Source organism: Rhinichthys klamathensis, unplaced genomic scaffold (genome assembly GCF_029890125.1).
Source record: "Rhinichthys klamathensis goyatoka isolate OS25496 unplaced genomic scaffold, OSU_Roscu_1.1 h1tg000486l_1, whole genome shotgun sequence".
NCBI lineage: Eukaryota > Metazoa > Chordata > Actinopteri > Cypriniformes > Leuciscidae > Rhinichthys > Rhinichthys klamathensis.
Genome location: NW_026606973.1, coordinates 1 through 19,343, shown reverse-complemented (window position 1 = coordinate 19,343; position 19,343 = coordinate 1). Strand labels below are relative to the sequence as shown.

The 19,343-nt window shown below is 36.5% G+C and overlaps 2 protein-coding genes across 3 annotated transcripts; one reads left to right on the top strand and one right to left on the bottom strand.

Moving 5' to 3' along the window:
* The first annotated feature begins 841 nt into the window (after positions 1–841).
* LOC130072358 (growth hormone secretagogue receptor type 1-like) lies at positions 842–8,590 on the top strand. Its single transcript, XM_056237429.1, has 3 exons — positions 842–1,126; positions 5,509–5,965; positions 8,222–8,590. Exons 1-3 carry the CDS (start codon positions 842–844, stop codon positions 8,518–8,520), a joined length of 1,041 nt encoding a protein of 346 aa, XP_056093404.1. The 3' UTR covers positions 8,521–8,590.
* A 5,518-nt stretch (positions 8,591–14,108) lies between these two features.
* Positions 14,109–19,176, bottom strand: LOC130072355 (calmodulin-binding transcription activator 2). 2 transcript variants are annotated; one of them, XM_056237425.1, is made up of 5 exons: positions 19,076–19,165; positions 17,336–17,356; positions 16,437–16,630; positions 15,469–15,543; positions 14,109–14,207 (listed from the first exon to the last, which is right to left on the bottom strand). In XM_056237425.1, the coding sequence occupies exons 1-5, from the start codon at positions 19,118–19,120 to the stop codon at positions 14,153–14,155; spliced, it is 390 nt and encodes a 129-aa protein (XP_056093400.1). In that variant the 5' UTR covers positions 19,121–19,165; the 3' UTR covers positions 14,109–14,152. The 2 variants fall into 2 exon arrangements, with proteins under 2 accessions (XP_056093400.1, XP_056093401.1); XM_056237426.1 differs by lacking the exon at positions 17,336–17,356 and having other exon boundaries at positions 19,076–19,176.
* Positions 19,177–19,343: the final 167 nt, after the last annotated feature.

The following is a 19,343-nucleotide window of genomic DNA, read 5'->3' as shown; positions in this document are numbered from 1 at the left end:
GGGTAGATTTAGGGGTCAGGTTAGTGTGTGTGAGATGGGTAGATTTAGGGGATGGGTTAGTGTGTGTGTGTGTGTGTGAGAGATGGGTAGATTTAGGGGTTGGGTTAGTGTGTGTGTGTGTGTGTGTGAGATGGGTAGATTTAGGGGATGGGTTAATGTGTGTGTGTGTGTGTGTGTGTGATGGGTAGATTTAGGGGTCAGGTTAGTGTGTGTGTGTGTGTGTGTGTGTGTGTGAGATGGGTAGATTTAGGGGATGGGTTAGTGTGTGTGTGTGTGTGATGGGTAGATTTAGGGGTCAGGTTAGTGTGTGTGTGTGTGTGAGAGAGATGGGTAGATTTAGGGGTTGGGTTAGTGTGTGTGTGTGTGTTATGGGTAGATTTAGGGGTTGGTTGTGTGTGTGTGCGAGATGGGTAGATTTAGGGGTTGGGTTAGTGTGTGTGTGTGTGTGTGTGTGTGTGTGTGTGTGTGTGTGTGTGTGTGTGTGTGTGTGTGTGTGTGTGTGTGTGTGTGTGTGTGTGTGTGTGAGATGGGTAGATTTAGGGGATGGGTTAGTGTGTGTGTGTGTGTGTGTGTGTGATGGGTAGGGTTAGTGTAAGAGGAGAGAATATACAGTTTGTACAGTATAAAAACCATTACGTCTATGGAGAGTCCCAATAAAATGTGTGTGTGTGTGAGAGTGTGTGTGTGTGATTGAGTGAATTCGATCTCTTCCTCTGGTCGTGGATGTGGCACTGATCTCCAGTGGTGAGCGTCACAGAGAGACAGAAGAGATTCAATAACGTCCTGCATCATCTCGGTCCTGACCTCAGTCATGATGAAGCGTGCGCTGTGAGCTCCGGTCATGGAAGACGCTTCTGGATCCGGCTGGTGCGTGAACTGTGGGAACAGATCGGACTGGGAGGAATGGGACGACTGGGAAGACCTGTCTCTCTTCGACGACACCGTGCTCGTGGTGGTCACGACGCTGTGTGTCCCGCTGCTGCTGCTCGGCCTTCTGGGAAACGCCCTGACGATCCTGGTGGTGTGGCGACGCCCACAGATGCGGAGCACCACGTACCTGTACCTGAGCAGCATGGCCCTGTCGGACGTCCTGATCCTGCTCCTGATGCCGCTCGACCTCTATAAGGTACTCAGTGTTCACGTGCGCTTTCATGCGACTGCTAAAGGAGTCGTTCACCTCAGAATTAACATGTCCTGATCATTTACTCTCCTCCCATCATCCAAGATGTTCATGTCTTTCCTTCTTCAGTCGAAGAGAATTAAGGTTTTTGAGGAACACACTCCAGGATTTCTCCATATAGTGTCTTCAATGGGGTCCAACGGGTCGAAGGTCCAGATGTGAGTTTCAGTGCAGCTTCAAAGTCTCGACACGATCCAGCCGAGGAATAAGAGTCTGATCTAGACAAACCAGCGCCCATTTCATAAACAAAATAAACATTGTATAGTTTTTAACCACTAATGCTCGTCTTGCACAGTCTCTGAGATGCGCCACACATTACATAATCACGTTGAAAGGTCAAGCGGGACGTAGGCGGAAGTACCGACCTAGTGTTTACAAAGCGAACGTGAAGACTAAGTCAAACGCCATTTAATAAAAAAAAATAATAAAAATTCGCTGTATTCTACATTTTTGAACCGAAACACGCGTGACCTTTCAACCTAAATACATAATGTGTGTCGCATCACAGCTCGTGCAAGACGAGCATTAGTGGTTAAAAACTATATAATGTTTATTTTGTTTATGAAATATCCGCTGGTTTGTCTAGATCAGACTCTTGTTCCTCGGCTGGATCGTGTCGAGACTTTGAAGCTGCACTGAAACTCACATCTGGACCTTCGACCCGCTGGACCCCATTGAAGACACTATATGGAGAAATCCTGGAGTGTGTTCCTCAAAAACCTTAATTCTCTTCGACTGAAGAAGGAAAGACATGAACATCTTGGATGACGTGGAGGAGAGTAAATTATCAGGACATGTTAATTCTGAAGTGAACTACTCCTGTAAGGGTTGAGTTCTAGTATCAGTTCCTCTATATGCGACGGATCGCTATCAAACACTCCCACTGGTGTCGCGACTCGAGTTCTGCTCGACTGTGTCGCGAAGGAAATCTCCAGCTGCCATTCATGCAAATTGCTCTTTCATTCTGTGTGTTCGTGCAGATATGAACCAGGTCCACACTGCAAGACTCGTTCGACCTGTGCGTGTTTAATGACTCACAAATGTATTGGTATTGTCGAAGATAATGTGTGAAGTTAACATTGGTGAATCAATTAAACCGATGCCTTAAAGTCAAATTCAAGTCGAGACAATTTTATTTGTATAGCGCTTTTCACAATACAAAGTTTCTAAGCAGCTTTACTGAAAATCATGTTGTTAATGTTTATAATATCTTAATATCTTTATGCCTTTTTGTCGCATTTAGCATATTAGAGCTGGACGATAATATAGTTACATATAATTGCGAAAATACAAGCAATCACGCAGTTGAGATTTGCTATATAATATATGTTGCATTACGTGAGTGTACTGTATGTATGTGTATAAACTTGGAGGTACTTATATATCTAACTTTTACTGTGCAAAAGTCTTAGGAACGTTAGTATTTTCACCCCCAAAAAAATGGTTTTAAGCCAGTTATTTATACTTTTGCTGTAGTGAGTCCTGCAAAGCTCCCTGAAAAACTATCTGCAAGTGTGCCTGTTTTAATCGCAAACGCTGTTTTAATCGCAAACGCTGTTTTCGCTGTTTTAATCGCAAACGCTGTTTTAATCGCAAACGCTGTTTTAATCGCAAACGCTGTTTTAATCGCAAAGGCTGTTTTAATCGCAAAGGCTGTTTTAATCGCAAACGCAGTTTCAATCGCAAACGCCGTTTTAATCGCAAACGCTGTTTAATCGCAAACGCTGTTTAATCGCAAACGCTGTTTAATCGCAAACGCTGTTTAATCGCAAACGCTGTTTAATCGCAAACGCTGTTTTAATCGCAAACGCTGTTTTAATCGCAAACGCTGTTTTAATCGCAAACGCTGTTTTAATCGCAAACGCTGTTTTAATCGCAAATGCTGTTTAATCACAAACGCTGTTTAATCGCAAACGCTGTTTTAATCGCAAACGCTGTTTTAATCGCAAACGCTGTTTTAATCGCAAACGCTGTTTTAATCGCAGTGTTTTAATCGCAAACGCTGTTTTAATCGCAAACGCTGTTTTAATCGCAAACGCTGTTTTAATCGCAAACGCTGTTTAATCGCAAACGCTGTTTTAATCGCAAACGCTGTTTTAATCGCAAACGCTGTTTTAATCGCAAACGCTGTTTTAATCGCAAATGCTGTTTAATCACAAACGCTGTTTAATCGCAAACGCTGTTTTAATCGCAAACGCTGTTTTAATCGCAAAAGCTGTTTTAATCGCAGTGTTTTAATCGCAAACGCTGTTTTAATCGCAAACGCTGTTTTAATCGCAAACGCTGTTTTAAACGCAAACGCTGTTTTAATCGCAAACGCTGTTTTAATCGTAAACGCTGTTTAATCGCAAACGCTGTTTTAATCGCAAACGCTGTTTTAATCGCAAACGCTGTTTTAATCGCAAACGCCGTTTTAATCGCAGTGTTTGAATCGCAAACGCCGTTTGAATCGCAAACGCCGTTTTAATCGCAAACGCCGTTTTAATCGCAAACACTGTTTTAATCGCAAAGGGTGGTCACACCAAATATTGATTTGTTTCAGTTAATTGGTAAATAAAATGTATTTATCAATTTATGACATTATTTGTGCAAGCATCATGACTGTATCTCATTTTTACACAAGTCCCTAAAACTTTTCGCAGTACTGTAGCTTTGCAGGACGGTTTCTTCAAGCGTCTTAGAGACGTTGCCACAGTTCTGGATTTAGTCTGTCTCTTTTTTCTTTTCTTTTTTTGCAGTTTCTTCATGTAATCCCAGAAAGACTCGGGGATGGTGAGATCAGATCATACCGGCTGTTGTCAGGCTCCTTGTGAATACAAAGATCTCACTGGATTATTACAATTAATGGCAAAATGAATGTTTGGAAATGTAAACTGATATTTCCTGCTGACTGTAAATAACTGGCTTATTTTTGGGGGTGAAAATACTAACGTGCCTAAGACTTTTCCACAGTAGTGTTTATCCAACCTTAAATAAAGAGCTGTAGGATAATATCGTTAAGCGACGATATAAACAATTACACAGTTGAGATTTGCAACATAGGCTAGTAAAGTATTGCTCAACAGTGTTACTGGGAAAGTTACTTTTTAAAGTAATGCATTACAATATTGCGTTACTTCCTAAAAAAAGTAACTGTGTTACTTACCGTAGTTACTTTTTATGGAAAGATATGTATTACGTTACTTTTGCGTTACTTTTCCCACCTTTTGGCTGTGCTGCTGTTTTGGATTGCAGAAGAATAGACACAGAAGTCCAACATTTCAGAAATTATATAAAAACAAACAAAAATTATTGTAAATTTAAAAGTAATGCGTTACCTGATTACGTAACTCACGTTACTTATAATGCGTTACCCCCAACACTGTCACTTTACTTATGTATGGGGATATGTGAGTGATAATAGTTGATATATGTGAGTGATAATAGTTGATATATGTGAGTGATAATAGTTGATATATGTGAGTGATAATAGTTACAAACTATACAGATAAAGTCGGACGTAACTTTATATAAAGAGCTGTGCGGTATATATTACATTTTTTGACGATATAAGCAATCACGCAATTTACTATTTTTTTTCTCCACTACACTAATTTCTCTTGCAGTGTCTTTAGATTTGGTCTGTCACATTCACGTAAGGCGATGAGAGTGTGCACTAATTAATAGCCAAACGTTTTGCAATCAGCATTAAAGCGGTCCCATTATGCCCTTTAATAAAGTCTTGATTGTGTTTTTGGGTGCACTAGAATATGTTTTTATGCTTGTTTGTTCAAAAATACGCATTATTTTTCACATATTTGGCAATATTACAGCTACTCTCTCCCCCCAGTCTGGTTGAATGAGTCGTTTTCGAAGAAGCTCCTCCTTCCGAAATACGTGCTGTGTGATTGGCAGCGGAAATGTCCCGCCCCTTCATAACAGTGAGCTCTGCTCAGATGTAAATATTAACAATGCTGTCAATTTCCAACCATTTCGAGCCCGATTCAGACCCTGACAATGTTAACGAACAAGAGTATCGTGCCGAACGGATTTCAAGCTCGGATTTCACAGGAAGTTTCAGAGTGGTGTGTTGTTGTTTTTATGTAAATTCTAGGGTTAGTGATGTCACTAACCCGGGAGGAATGCCGTCTAGTCCCTTCCAGCCGTTTGTTGTAGTCCTTAAAGCGATTTCTGTCAAATAAAATCTCTCCCTTTGCTTTGAACGTTGAGCGTCGTAACTTTGCAGATGTTGTTTACGCTCAAACAGCAACATTACACACTAACTAAAGTTAGAAAGTGAAATCCTAATCAACCTCCGCTCTAACACATGTTGTTCTTCACTCCTGCAGTTGTGGCGGTTTCGTCCGTGGCTCCTGGGCGACGCCGTGTGCAAACTCTCGGTGTTTGTGGGCGAGTGTTGCACCTTCTCCTCCATCCTCCACATGACGGCTCTGGGGGCGGAGCGATACCTAGCCGTGTGTTTCCCTCTCCGCGCGCGCATGCTGGTCACCCGGGGGCGTGTGCGCGTGCTGATCGCGGGGCTGTGGGCCGTGGCGTCGCTCAGTGCCGGGCCCGCGCTGGCTCTGGTCGGGGTGGAGCGGTTCGAGGGGGGAGCCAGTGAGTGTCGATGCACACAGTTCGCTCAGACCTCAGGGCTCCTCAAAGCCATGCTGTGGCTCTCCAACCTCTACTTCATTTGCCCGCTCGCGGTCCTGTCTCTCCTGTACGGCCTGATCGCCCGCCGCCTGCACCTGCGCGCACACCTGCACCGGGACAAAACACACCGCCAGACCCTGCGGATGATGGGTGAGCGCAGAGGATTATGGGGAATAGTGAAATGTGACGTTAGATCCTTAAAGGTGCAGTGTGTAATATTTAGGAGGATCTGTTGACAGAAATGCAATATCATATACATAACTATGTGTTCAGTGGCATGTAAAGACCTTACATAATGAACCGTGATGTTGTTATTAGCTTAGAATGAGGCGTTTCTCTCTACACACACCGCGGGTCCGCTTACATTGACATGTTTCTACGGTGGCCCTGAGCGGACAAACGCATTTCGTCACTGTTGTTTTTCGCACAAAGAAGCTGCTAAAGTCAGCGAGTAAAAGACTGACACAATGATGAACAAGTAACAATAATATTCACATTAACATCGTTTTACTGAATAATTAAGTCAACTTTCTTAATTCATCTTTGTAAAGAAACCTCATTGCTTAACTGGCTACTCTCTGCTGTCTCAGACGACGACATCACTTCCTGTCGGCCACCGTAACTTCTGTTGGTTGCAATTCACAACCTCACCACTAGACGCCGCTAAAACTTACACACTGCACCTTAAAGAAGTATTTTCGGTAACACTTTATTTACAGTGTCCTTGTTACATATGTTACATGTACTTACCATAGTAATAACAGTAAATTATGCATAATTACATGCAACTAACCCTCAACCAAACCCTAACCCTATAGTAAATACATGTAGTTAATATTACTCAGTACTTAAATATATAATTACACTGTAACAATGACACCTTAAAATAAAGTGTAACCCACTTCACAATAAGGTTTATTAGTTAACATTAGTTAATGTATGAACTAACATGAACTAACAAAGAGCAATACATTTGTTACAGTATTTATTAATCTTTGTTAATGTTAGTTAATAAATATCCAGCTGTTCATGTTTGTTCACAGTGCATTAACTAATGTTAACAAATACAACCTCTGATTTGAATGATATTTAATGATAATTGATTAGTAAATGTTGAAATTAATATTAACGGAAATATTGTTCATACTTAGTTGGTGTTAAATAAGATAGTTAAATAATGTTAATTAATGAATCTTATTGTAAAGTGTTACCGTATTTTCTCAGTGTTATTTTAGTATGATTGAGACACTTTTGAATTAGTTTAAATTTTTTTGTATTTTAATTTTAAAGTTTTAGTAATTTTGTTGTTTTTGTAATTTTTATTGTAGTTTAAAAAAATAGTTTTTATAAATTTTAATTTCAGTTTTAGTACATTAAGTTAAACTAAAATAAAAGATGCTTTGGAAACTCTAGCTGAAAGTAAAAGTTTTAATAATTTTAACATTTAGTTTTGGGTTTTTTTGGTGAAAATCTTCCCATTTTTCTTTTCCACACAACGAATTTTCAGTGACATCAAACTGTCACAACCAATCAAAATGCGCCATATCTCAATTGTATTGTGCAGAGAATGAGCTCCAACCTGCATTTGTTTCTCACACAAAGCCATCGGATTACTTATTGTGACACTTTTTAGTCCTTTTTGGAGCATGTAGGGCTGCAAGATAATGAAGAAAAGTGCGATATGCGATACGATAATGCTTAAAGTGTGTAAATCAACTTAAAATATCTTTCAAATATCTTTAAAATTATATAACCTCTTTCACATTCTTTTTGCTGCAGTGTTTTACAGTCGCATAAGACGTGTTATTTTAACATCAGTGTGTTTAGGGGTTCAGGTTATCCCACATTAGAGTTATTTAACAACAGAAACTGAATAATCAAATGTACAAATAAAACACTGCTTAGTTTTCACTGTATGAATTAAAAATATCCTGATTCTTATTAAAGCTACAAAAGTTATTCAGCAAACAGCAGTGAGTGATTTTCTCCCCAGTTGACCGCAGTTATTGCGAGCTGTTGCGATATGCATATCTTGACATACACATTTGCGATATTTCTATAATTTCGATATATGTAGGGTTGCCACCCGTCCTGGTTTTCCCGGGATTGTTCTCTTTTTTGATGTCCTTCAAAGCTGGAAACGCCCCTGGTTGACCCCTCCCCCTCAAAGTGTCCCGGTTTTTCACAAATCAAAGGTGGCAACCCTATGTGCAGCCCTACATGACAGAAATGGTCACTTAATTTGAACTGTTGTATATAGAAACCGCTATTCATTCTTCACAACTAACGGTGCATGTCAATACAACAGCATTTGGATTTGTAACTACATTGAGTAAATTAAGAGATTTGTCATTTTTAGCAGAACTGAAGCTCATTTGAAGGTGGTGTTGTGTTGTGTCTTGGCAGTGGTGATCGTGCTGGTGTTCATCTCCTGTTGGCTGCCGTTCCACGTGAGTCGCACGCTGTTTTCGGTGTCGGACTCCAGCGTTAGCTTGTATTACATCAGTCAGTACTTTAATCTGGTGTCTTTAGTGCTGTTTTATGTCAGTGCTGCTGTGAATCCTCTGCTGTATAACCTCATGTCCGCTCGCTACCGTGCTAATGTCCTCGCCATGCTGCGGCTGACGGAGGGCCCCACGGACGAGCTGCGCCACAGGGCCCGCACCTCCCCGCTCACCGCCTCTCACTCCAGCACACACTTCTGACCGCGGTGTGTGAGGCTTCAAACGAACTCTACACGAGGGTCATTACCAGCACAGGAACACAAGAGCGCACTGTGACGAATGTTTGCTAAACACTGGCCAAGCACTTGTACTTTTGCATTTGTTTACATTTACTTTTTGCATTTGTTTATTTTCTTACCTTTGCATTCGTTTACATTTGTTTATTTTCTTGCCTTTGCATTCATTTACATTTACTTTTTGCATTTGTTTATTTTCTTGCCTTTGCATTCATTTACATTTACTTTTTGCATTTGTTTACTGTTTTACCTTTGCATTCGTTTACATTTGTTTATTTTCTTGCCTTTGCATTCATTTACATTTACTTTTTGCATTTGTTTATTTTCTTGCCTTTGCATTCGTTTACTTTTACTTTTTGCATTTGTTTATTTTCTTACCTTTGCATTCGTTTACATTTGTTTATTTTCTTACCTTTGCATTCGTTTATTTTCTTACCTTTGCATTCATTTACATTTGTTTATTTTCTTGCCTTTGCATTCATTTACATTTACTTTTTGCATTTGTTTATTTTCTTACCTTTGCATTCGTTTATTTTCTTACCTTTGCATTCGTTTATTTTCTTACCTTTGCATTCGTTTACATTTGTTTATTTTCTTGCCTTTGCATTCATTTACATTTACTTTTTGCATTTGTTTATTTTCTTACCTTTGCATTCGTTTACATTTGTTTATTTTCTTGCCTTTGCATTCGTTTACATTTGTTTATTTTCTTGCCTTTGCATTCATTTACATTTACTTTTTGCATTTGTTTATTTTCTTACCTTTGCATTCGTTTACATTTGTTTATTTTCTTACCTTTGCATTCGTTTATTTTCTTACCTTTGCATTCGTTTACATTTGTTTATTTTCTTGCCTTTGCATTCATTTACATTTACTTTTTGCATTTGTTTATTTTCTTACCTTTGCATTCGTTTACATTTGTTTATTTTCTTGCCTTTGCATTCGTTTACATTTGTTTATTTTCTTGCCTTTGCATTCATTTACATTTACTTTTTGCATTTGTTTACTGTCTTACCTTTGCATTCATTTACATTTACTTTTTGCATTTGTTTACTGTCTTACCTTTGCATTCGTTTACTTTTACTTTTTGCATTTGTTTATTTTCTTACCTTTGCATTCGTTTACATTTGTTTATTTTCTTACCTTTGCATTCATTTACATTTACTTTTTGCATTTGTTTATTTTCTTGCCTTTGCATTCATTTACATTTACTTTTTGCATTTGTTTATTTTCTTACCTTTGCATTCATTTACATTTACTTTTTGCATTTGTTTACTGTCTTACCTTTGCATTCGTTTACTTTTACTTTTTGCATTTGTTTATTTTCTTACCTTTGCATTCGTTTACATTTGTTTATTTTCTTACCTTTGCATTCGTTTATTTTCTTACCTTTGCATTCGTTTACATTTGTTTATTTTCTTACCTTTGCATTCGTTTACATTTGTTTATTTTCTTACCTTTGCATTCGTTTGCATTTGTTTATTTTCTTATACCTTTGCATTCGTTTGCATTTGTTTATTTTCTTATACCTTTGCATTCGTTTGCATTTACTTTTTTCATTTGTTTATTTTCTTATACCTTTGCATTCGTTTGCATTTACTTTTTTCATTTGTTTATTTTCTTATACCTTTGCATTCGTTTGCATTCACTTTTTGCATTTGTTTACTTTCTTACCTTTGCATTCGTGTACTTTTACTTTTTGCATTTGTGTATGTGCCACACTCTGCTGAACGACAAAATATCTAGAAATGGACAGAGCCTTTTAGCAACTCTATATTTAATGTGTTTTAATTTAAATTGTATTTATTGTGCTTTATGGGGCTGACTTCATGGATATTGAATAAAAGGCAGTTGTTTGTGACACTGTGGTGTGTTTTATGAAAGCAATAGTGTATGAGGGATGAAGGTCATGTTTTTTCCAGCTGTGTGTTATGATCTGTAATTTACATCCCCGGCTTTTATGAAATGGATTTGCAAATATACATTTGAATATCAGGTCAATTATTTCTACTTTATGATTTCTAAGCTTTTCTGTAGTTTTTGTTCCCTGTAAGATGCTTTAAAAGGATGGTAAGGAAAGAAGAAAAGAAACTTTTCTTGTTAAATCCTCATGTCATTCCATCCGAGCTCGACTTCATTTGTTCTTCAGGACGCAAATATTCTGATACATTTCTCAAAATATCTTAATTTGTGTTCAACTGAAGATAGAAGGTCAGGATTGGAACGACATGCTCGTCTATGAGTGAACTTCCACGTCTAACATTTCTAACAGATCGAGAAAGTCACGCAATTCAATTTTTATTTCATTACTTTTGATTTCCCCACGATGGTTTACAGGCAAAAGTATCAAACTTTTAGAAAGCAGAAGAACAAAATCTGAACATTACTCTCGAGGTGAATTACTTTTTTTCACCGTTTCATCAGTTCTTCGATGATTTGTTTCACGAATGTTGTCAGTCTGTCATTATTAATTAATGTTTGCTAAGGCACCATTGATTGACTATAGACTAAAGTGATGTTTTTAATGCTTAATTCATCACAGCTATTTTGCTCTTTTATGGGCACCATTTTATCAGGCACACAAAATAAATGTTTCTTAATTTTATTTACATGAATTATGATGTTTGCTCTTATGATCATCACTTTAACAGGCACACAGAAAATAAGTTTATTCATTTTATGTACTTATTATTATTATTATTACTATTGAAGTGCTCAACAAATAGACTGTGGAATGTAATACTTCTGCCACATAAGAAAAAAAATACATATAAAATGTTGACTTTTTATATCATAATTATGACTTGTGGCTGTCATAACTGGACTTCGATTAATAGAAAGCACTAAAAGGGTTAATATACGGAGTATTTGGCGGGTTTTAGCTCCAGGGTCTCCAGACGCGCGCGTGTGAGTGGATCTGGGATCTGTGACGTGTGCAGGTGTCGGTCCGGGGGTCCAAAAAAAATATGGTTGTGCCTGTGAATATGGTTGATACATTTTTTTTTTATTAAATTTTAGATACCAGTGAAAATGTCAATACCACAGCTAAAACTACTCGCCTAACTTATATAAATGTAAAACATTATTACAGACAAGTAAACAGTCAGTAAAAAAAAAAAATCAATTCTGATTAAGCAATCAAATGGAAAATAACACTGAATAGGATAGTCTTCACTGCATAAATATAAAACGAATAACATTAAAAACACAGACAGCAGCAGGAATATTAGGCTTCTGTCACTTTAAGACATAATGCACTGATCCAATATACTGATACACATTTTGTCTTTCTTTAGTGTTTACAGTCACTTAAGCCATAACCAACTATGTTTACTAAGACACTCGCAGAGACTGGCATTTGTTTTAGCATAATTTTGTGTGAATTTGCCTGTTCAAGCGTGAGTATTTAAATTGTCAAGGCTTCAATTTTCATAATGTTTCGTTCACATTTGTTCATGTTCAATGCATTGTTAGAATTCATTTAAAAATGTTACCAGGTGACCGTTTCATCTACTGGCCAACGCTGTTTTTTACGTTAATTTTAGGCCCTGTGTGTAACTTAATCTGTCAAGAAATAAAATATTCTGAAAACAACTGTGAATCTGCTTGTGTCCGAGTGTGAACTGGAAAAACACACAAATGAAACCTGAATTTGAAGAATTTAATGAAATGTTACGAAACAGTAAAACAGTCTGAACAAATAAACGTCAGAATGAATTTACAGTAGAAATCAATTCAAACATGTCCATAAATCTATATTCATAAATAAACATCATCAGCAGTACTAAAGGCCTGTGAGTAGAAATATGAAACAAAAACAGGAACTCATGCAAACATAAACACCAGCAAGCAAAAAACATGCTGAAAAAATCTCATAGCGTAAATATAACCGTGCATATCAGCAATCAGTACAGATAATAAATTAAACATTTTATCAGGCAGAAGCAAATATATTCATTCTTAAATATATTTTCACCAGTTATTTATATTGTACAATATTTACAGAATAATGCATAAAAGTCTGAATCAAGACGGAGAACCAACCAGTTCTTCAATGACGCAGGTCTGTCGGAGTTAATGAGTTAAAAACACCTCAAGGCACATTCAAAAATATCCAGAAAACAGAACCGTGACATTTTAATCCTGTCAGACGATGCCTAGAGTGCGTTTGTAACGTGTTTCACGCACACAATCCGGATCTGAGATCACGCGTCCAATCAGAACCGGGAGTTCTCAGAAATGAAAATGGCGTTTGAAAAAAATGCGTCAAAATAAAAGTCCTACGACAGTCAATAAAAGCTGTTACCTCAGATAATAATCGAGACGGATTCCTCAAACGGCACGTACAGTAAGCACGTTCTTATGGAAGATGTTTCCACAACGGAATAAAAAATAAAAAGGTAATTGACAGTTTTTATCTCGAAATTCAGACTTTATAACTAGCAATTTTCTTCCTCAGAATTGTGAGGTAAAAAGTCGCAATTACTTTTTTTCTTTTTTTTTTACAAGCTTCCATAGTTTCTGGAACATCCCATAATAGCTGTTGAATCTTGTGAATGTTGCCAGATTATCAACGGAGTAAGTGATTTTATCACTGGTTTCGTTATTTACAACAATTTTTACTTGGTTTTACAAATTGAGTTTTGAACATTTTTTTTTCGTGACAGCTGAAATTTCTTTTATTTTCTGTACTAATATTATATTTAATGAACATAAACGTGTTTAACACAAACCGTTGGACTAGAATCAGGCACCTTCAGTGATCGTATTTCTCGCGTCGTGAACATTCGCGTGATCGTCACTAGGCCACGTTACGTTTCCGCCCTGTGTTACCATGACAACTACGATTTAAGACTTTGGATATCGCCATGAACTCAGCGTTGTTATTTTTCTGTGGTTCTCTGTTCTGAGGCGCAACAAAATGTTTATAAAATACATCTCCAAGATATTAATAAATAAGTTCATATCCAACACAATCAACTCTGTGTTTATGAGCATATATATATGAGCGTATTATACTGTTCACATTTATATAGAGATCCATTAATACATACAAACATTCCAAAGATTCAGTAAAGCTGAACGTGAACTTTAGTGTTGCAGCAACGACTGGAAATAAGCAACCGAAGAAAACCTGTCTGTCCTTTTACTATGGAAGCTTGTTTCTCCCTTGGAATACATTTTTTGCAACTTTATATAATCATAAATAACGATAATAATCCCCTCCCCCTCCCCTCTCTCCCTCAGAACTGTGAGTTATTTATATATATATCAAAATTCAGAATTTATAACTCGGAATTTTGAGTTGGTATGTCGCAATTTTATTTTTCTCGTCTAATTCCGAGTTTATATTTTTCAATTCTGAGAATTAAACTCGCAATTGCAAGAAAAAAGTTGCGATTACTTTTTTATTCTGTAATGAAAACAAGCTTCCATATTCCACTGCTAATAATGCAGCTCAAACTTTCCATCTTTCCTCTCTGAATCGATCAAATCCTGTAGTAGTTTTGACAAGAGTGTGTGAGGCGAGTGACGGCAGGAGTGTATCTGAGCAAACGACTGTAAACACGACTGAAAGAGTGTGTGTGTGTGTGTGGTCAGGTGGTCAGTCCTCTGTGCTCCAGCTCTTTACTCTGTTTCAGCTCTTTAATCCTGCAAACACACAATTTCATTAAACAACTTCATTCTCATGATCTAAATAGCAGAGAAAATAAACTGAGAAATCTGGACGTGTTCTGAATTATTTACACTAAAAATGTTGTTCAGATCAGATGTTAAATTTAATTTATTCAAGGTCTGAATCCCTGAATATTTGCCCTGTGATGTTTTCACCACAGAAATATATATTTTTTCTTTGTTTAGCAGTAAAAAAAGGATATAATTAGTCCTGTCAAATCGATTAATCGGGATGTTCCCATCTAACATAAAAAGTTTGTATATATATATATATATATATATATAGGCCTATATATATATATATATATATATACTGTATTTAATGTATACACACACGCACTCATATATATTTACAAACATTTATGTTATATGCAATTAATCACGATCAATCGTTTTGATGGGACTTAATGAAATATAAATAAAATATTTGAGAGATTGACCTAACTAGTAAAATGTATATTCATTGTATAAATGACCATGGAATTTTACAATTTTATTAATGTTCATTGTGGACTTTTCCAATTTTTCATGATTTACCAGATAAGAATTAAGGATTTAAAAAAAAAAAATCGTTTTAATGCAGAATTTCATAATATACATAAAATATTTGAGAGCTTTTCATAACTTTTCATATGACTCATTTAAAAAAAAAAAACGTTTTATGATGTTATAAATTTCCATGAGTTTTCCAGATTTACTACATTAGAATTAAGGATTGGTTTTTAATGCACAATTTATATAATTTAAATAAAATATTTTAGAGCTTGACCTAACTAGTAAAAATTGTATTTATTATAAAAATACCCATGCCGTTTCAGATTTTTATTCATTTTCAAGACTTTTCCAGTTGTTCATGATTTACTGGATAAGAATTAAGGATACGGCTTTTTAAACTATATTTAAATCACAATTGATATAATATCAATACAGTATTTTAGAGCTTGACCTATTGTAACTAGTAAAATGTAGATTTATTATATAAATGCCTATGGTGATTTTATTAATTTCCATGAAGTTATTCATGATTATCTGGATAAGAATGAACGATTAAGGATATTTTTAATGTACAATTTTACAATATAAATAAAATTAAATAAAAACAGAGGTTGAGAGAGTGAATTTAGACAAAAGACATCTTCATTTCTATGCGTTTGAGCTCATTTTATTGCATGTTTAGTCTTATTTTAAATCATTTGGAGGCCGAACGACTGGCTTGAGGAATGACAGAGACGTGTACCTGTGTCTGCAGCGTCTGAGGAAACGCATGATCTTCCGCGCGGCCTGGTCCTGTTTCTTGGTCAGGAACGAGCCTCTGACACACAGAACGAGAGTGTGAGCGCCACAGAATCACTCATGAGTCGTGTGGTGTTCGTGTAGGGGTGTAACGACACGTATTCCTATTGAACCGTTCGGTACGAGGCTTTCGGTTCGGTACAAACCCAACGATCGTGATCAAGCCACACTGTTTATACACAGACACTGTAAAGAGAGCATTTGAATTTGCCACAGAAGGAATAACATCTAGTGAGAAGCATTCAAATGTCTCCGTTATTAACCGTAGATCTCTATTAGATCAAACCGCGCTGGAGTGGAAACCAGGAGAAACATCGTGCCGTGAATGAACTAGTTATACGCTTTAAGTTCACAGACCAGCAACATTCACCCTGGCTTTACTGTAGTAACACTCACTGTAACCATGGAAGTGTGGCAGGAATAGTCAAATCCTTTCAAGTACGTCACACATCTTTTCCCAGCACTTCAAAACTCAAATATTATCATATTTAAATGTTATTTTTAATGTGATGACCAAAACATTATTCTACATCACTTTTAAAACTTAAACTCATACTTATTAAAAAAAAAAAAAAAAAAAAAAAATTTGAAATCAAGGAAATTTCTCTGCCATTTCTTTCTTTTTGAAAACGTACCGAACCGTGACACTACTGTGTCGGATCGAACCGAACCGTGAATTTTGTGCACCGTTAAGGTCATCGCACACTGAGTCCGAAATTTTCATACGTTAAAAAATAAATACGACTTCACGTTAGGTCAATCATGTTTGCACACTGCGTTTTTCGCATCCGTAACGCATTTTGAATGGTGTTTTGACAATTCAGAGCCAGCGAATGACGAATACGGAAAAAAAAACGCATAGGAAAACGCGGGACCGTTACACCCCTCGTGTCGTGATCTGCAGTGTCTCACTTGATCTTGCTGTTGAGGCTCCCGGGCCCCCGCGGCCCCTGCTTGACGCGCTCGTACTCTTTATAACTGCGATAGTATTGCTGGATGAGGACGGCGGCCCGCCGAGACTGCTGGAACTTCTTCTGCTCGTAATAACTGCGAAACTTACTCTGAATCAGTATGGCTGCCTGCGTCATCTTCTTATATAAGGCGTACTGGAGGAAGACAAAGACACGTTACACACACAAACTGCAAAAAATCCTTTTCTTACTCAGTATTTTTGTCTTGTTTCCAGTCCAAATATCTAAAAATTCTTAAATCAAGATGCATTTACTAGATGATTAAATGACATAAGATATTATGTCCTGTTTTCCGGGGGAATTAATCAAAATTAAGCGAGTTGATGCTTAAAAAAAGCAAAATTATCTGCCAATAATTCAACCTTAATTCAAACAGAAACAAGATTATTTTTCTCACGCCATTGGAAGAAAATTTTGCTTGTTTTAAGCAAAAACTCACTTAATTTTTATTTATTTCCCAGAAAACAAGACTTAATATCTTGTCATTTTACTCATCGACTAATTGGATCTTGATTTAAGAATTTTTTTATATATTTTGACTGGAAACAAGACAAAAATACTAAGTAAGAAAAGCATTTTTTGTAGAGCAGGAGGACGACGCAATAGTCAAGTCACCTTCATTTATACAGCGCTTTAACAATATAGACTGTTTCAAAGCAGCTTTACAGTGATAATAGGAGATTACAGTAACGGAGATTGTTGGGCTTTACAGCAGCTCTAGAATAAAGTTATTGTCCAGCTAAAGTTAGTTTTGTACAATACACACAAATACACACATGAACATACTGGACGGCAGAAGAGTGTGAAAATTCAACAGTGAGGCAGTTTAGTTCGTGTTACCTTCAGTGCTATCCATGTTAGCTAGCATGAAATATAAGGAGAAACAGGAGAGAGATCAGAGACACGACAGCAATATTAGTGTGTTAGCGAAGACACACACACACACACACACACACACACACACACGCTCAGACGATGAATGCTCAGTCACAGTTTGTTTCTTAACATCATCAAGTGTTTCTGGATAAAGTGTGTCTGTAAAAACTATGGAAGCTTGTTTCCACCATATAAAAAAATATAAAAATGTAATTGTGACTTTATATCTCACAATTCATAGTTTTTTCTCAGAATTGCAAGGTAAATTTCACAATTTGCAAGAAAAAAGTCAGAATTGGATGATAAAAAGTCAGAAGTGCAAGATGCAAACTCAAGAATTATAAGAAAAAAGTCTGAATTTTAAGATAAAAAGTTTTATGTCTTATTCTGTGGCGGAAACGAGCTTCCATAAAAAAACGGTATAAGTTTTTATGGCAAGGCGAAACATGTAACTCATATATCAGCATACTTGCACAGTTGATTGATTACATTAAGAATTGCAAACAACTTTTCTATTACAAGTTTTCTGAAATGGTACGTTTAAATATGCAAATGATGCATTGTCTATTTAAATATGCGCTAATGTGCATACATAAATCTGAACATTGATTAAAGCCAGGATCAAAGTACTTGGTTGATTTTATTGACATATTAGAGTTAAAGGTTTTTACTGAGGGGAACATTTTTTATCTCTTCATAAATCAGAAAATACTGTCATCAGACTGAAAAAATTATTTTCAGCATATATTTAGAAATAAAATATTATATAAATCAATGTGAATGATATATGAACAAATCCCTCAGTAAAAACCTTCAGAATATAGACAGGAATAACACTGTAAAGTTTGGTGTGTGTAAGTGCTGCTGAAGTGGAGGAACTTTTTTTTTTATATCAATACGGCCTTTAAAGATATGTACAGCTGAAACTCGAAAAATTAGAATATCGTGCAAAAGTTCATTTATTTCAGTGATTCAACTTAAAAGGTGAAACTAATATATTATATAGACTCATTACATGCAAAGTGAGATATTTCAAGCCTTTATTTGTTATAATTTTGATGATTATGGCTTACAGATATGAAAACCCCAAAGTCAAAATTAGAATATTGTGAATAATCTGTAATCCATAATCATCACAATTATAACAAGTAAACGCTTGAAATATCTCACTTTGCATGTAATGAGTCTATATAATATATGAGTTTCACCTTTTAAGTTGAATTACTGAAATAAATGAACTTTTGCACGATATTCTCATTTTTCGAGTTTCACCTGTATTATAATTGAAATCTACAGACGCAAATAGATAAAGCGTCATAAAATAAACACTTAAATGTGTATTTTGAATGTTTTCTTTCCACACAATCTCAAAATTGAAAAGATTGGGGGAAAACAATGTTTTGGCATCGTGTGTCTCGCCTTAAATTGTAAAAATGCAGAGAGTTTTCTGTTAGGTTTACAGTATTTACAGTCAAACCAAAAGTTATTCAGACAGCAGACACCATATAATAATTTTTGATATCTTTTTACTAGTGGGTCCAGGACACTATAGTTAATTTATTTAAGTTAGGATAGCAAGGTGTCTGAATACATTTTGGTTTGACTGTAAAACTGCCAATAAAAATAATAGAAGTCTATGCAATGTCTCCATGTAGATAGCTAAGTAAACGTGTGTGTGTGTGTGTGTGTGTGTGTGTTTTATACCTGTTTGTATTTGCGGTAACAGCGCTGTATCACAGCTGCGGCCATATCCTGCTGCTCCTTTAATCTGCGCCCCTAAACACGACAAACAACCGTTATTAAATCAGACACACACACTCAGTCAGTTGTCGTGTGTGTGTGTGTGTACCTTGTAGGGGTGCAACGGATCGCAGTTGGATCAGGCCCCACGGTTCGGCACGCATGTGATTCACGGATTAACTGCTAAATGTAACCATCATAGAGTGAAAGTCTATAATTTGGACGTGTTTTT